At 46.8% G+C, this 1,971-nt stretch overlaps 1 protein-coding gene across 1 annotated transcript; it reads right to left on the bottom strand.

Moving 5' to 3' along the window:
* Nucleotides 1-6: 6 nt before the first annotated feature.
* On the bottom strand, nt 7-1,295 carry LOC112139622 (leucine-rich repeat-containing protein 45). Its single transcript, XM_024262463.2, has 3 exons — nt 1,091-1,295; nt 782-929; nt 7-704 (listed from the first exon to the last, which is right to left on the bottom strand). The coding sequence occupies exons 1-3, from the start codon at nt 1,133-1,135 to the stop codon at nt 505-507; spliced, it is 393 nt and encodes a 130-aa protein (XP_024118231.1). The 5' UTR covers nt 1,136-1,295; the 3' UTR covers nt 7-504.
* Between the last annotated feature and the right edge of the window lie 676 nt (nt 1,296-1,971).

Raw genomic sequence — 1,971 nt, 5'->3', positions numbered from 1 at the left:
AACAGTTTATTTATTGTCAAAATGTAAAATCATGAAGTAAAATAAGATAAAACTGCAGACAGAAAAAATATTTTTTGAATAATTTAAAAAAGTGATACTGTAGATCAATAACAGTAATAAAAACCAGCTGTTTTCATGGGGTGGATGTCCATTGATCTCAGTCTAGCCTGATCATGTTCACTGACAGCAACTGCTTCTGCTGGACTCAAGTTGTGAACAAACAGCATCAGCAGGAGAAAAGTTCTGAATTATAAAAACACGAAAAAGCCCTTCTTCCCCGGCTGGTGCAGAACCATGATCTATAATCACGGTCGGGTTGTTCTTCTGCAAACTCAGAGTCCTAAAGATCAATGATGACCTTAAGGGAGCAGTGATGACCCTCAGAGACCACTGAGGACCCTCAGAGACCACTGAGGACCCTCAGAGACCAGTGATGACCCTCAGAGACCAGCGATGACCCTCAGAGACCAGTGAGGACTCTCAGGGGCCCGTTAGAGGTCTTGGTCACTTCCTGGGGCTGCTGAAGTGTCCCAGGGGGGAGCCCTGGACGTAGGCCAGGATGGCACTCTGCAGGCAGCTGGCTCTGTGGGCCTCATCCTCCCTCATTCTCTGGATTTCAGCCTCTTTTAGTCGCAGCTTCTCCAGCATGGAAGATATCTCACTCTCTTTGTCGAGGAGCGCCTCCCTGTGGTTGCTTCCCCGCACTACAAGATGGAAGAAAGACAGTATATGAATCTGGATCCACCGTCTCTGAGAACACATAACAATCCAGTGACTGAACCTTTCAGCTCTCTCTCCAGAGCGTTGATCTTTGCTTTGAGCCCCCCCTGTGCCGTCATCTCTGCCTGCAGCAACGCAATCTGCTCCTGCAGCTCCACCTTCACTCGGCTCACTTCCCCAACCCTCTCCTGGTCTTTGCCCGCCAGCTCCTGTAACCACACAGCCCCCATCAGAAAAACATGGGCCCCTCAGCTGCTGATCTGAGTGTTTTTCCAGATCACATCATTCATAAACACACAAGGCATCAACTCTGGTTCATTCTGGGCTTTGCTTCCACTCAGAGACAGAAAAGAGAAAGAGATGCTCAGACCTGCTGCAGCTCCTCCACGCGGCGCCGGCAGCCGTCCATCTCCATGCTCTGCTGGCTGTTCTTGGCCTGCAGCTCAGAGATGGTCTGCTTCTGCTGGGAGCAGTGCAGCTGCACCTCCTGCAGGGAGGAACGCACGGAGCGCAGCTTCTCCTCCAGCAGGGACACATGCTCCTGCTGCTCAAAGACAGACGAGGAGGCACCGTTACCAGAGCAGGAGTTAGAGTGGACAAACCATCAGACAATAAACCAAACACTCCACTCTCTGTGTCTGTCACAGTCCTGATCAGGCAGAAATGAAGACGAATTAAAGAGCTGCTGTCCTACGAGAGAAAGAGCAGATGATCTGGAAGGATGAGAGAACTTTAAAGGTTCTGAGAGGTTCAAAGAACCACAAACAGACAGCCTGTCCGAGTGGAACTGCTGCAGGTTTCCTTCTGCTCTCTAACTCCAGATCAGGAGTGTCAAACTCAATCATACAAGAACACCTTAGATCAGGGGCCGAACAGGATAAACAATTATTGAACACTAAAACTACATTTTTAAAACTTTAAAACTGTAACTTTTTATCATAATTATGAACTAGATAGATAGCATTACCTGTGATAATGTTACTGTGAATGCTGTAAGCTGAATTTGGACGCTGAAGATGCTGAAATTGATAGTTAAAAATGTTGAAGATTATGTCTTAAAATGCTGAAGCTGATAGCCATCTAAAATACTAGGTAAATCCTAAATTAGCCAAAACAGCTAGCTTGTAGCAGAAATATTTGCTAAATTCCAAAATAGCCTAAAAAATCTTAGTAAATTCAAAATAGTCCAAAATGCTAGCGGAATCCATCCATCCATCCATCTTCCTCCGCTTCATCCGGAACCGGGTCGCG

Source organism: Oryzias melastigma, unplaced genomic scaffold (assembly GCF_002922805.2).
Source record: "Oryzias melastigma strain HK-1 unplaced genomic scaffold, ASM292280v2 sc03862, whole genome shotgun sequence".
Classification (NCBI taxonomy): domain Eukaryota; kingdom Metazoa; phylum Chordata; class Actinopteri; order Beloniformes; family Adrianichthyidae; genus Oryzias; species Oryzias melastigma.
The sequence above is the reverse complement of the archived record's forward strand: the minus strand, read 5'-3'. Positions and strand labels throughout refer to the sequence as shown.

What these genes read in the sequence shown, in the direction of transcription:
- LOC112139622 (XM_024262463.2), bottom strand. Translation starts at nt 1,135, where the DNA reads ATGGAGATGGACGGCTGCCGGCGCCGCGTGGAGGAGCTGCAGCAG. An exon ending in GCGTGGAGGAGCTGCAGCAG is followed by an intron (nt 930 to 1,090) that starts GTCTGAGCATCT and finishes GTGTGGTTACAG; the next exon opens with GAGCTGGCGGGCAAAGACCA. An exon ending in TCTGGAGAGAGAGCTGAAAG is followed by an intron (nt 705 to 781) that starts GTTCAGTCACTG and finishes TCCATCTTGTAG; the next exon opens with TGCGGGGAAGCAACCACAGG.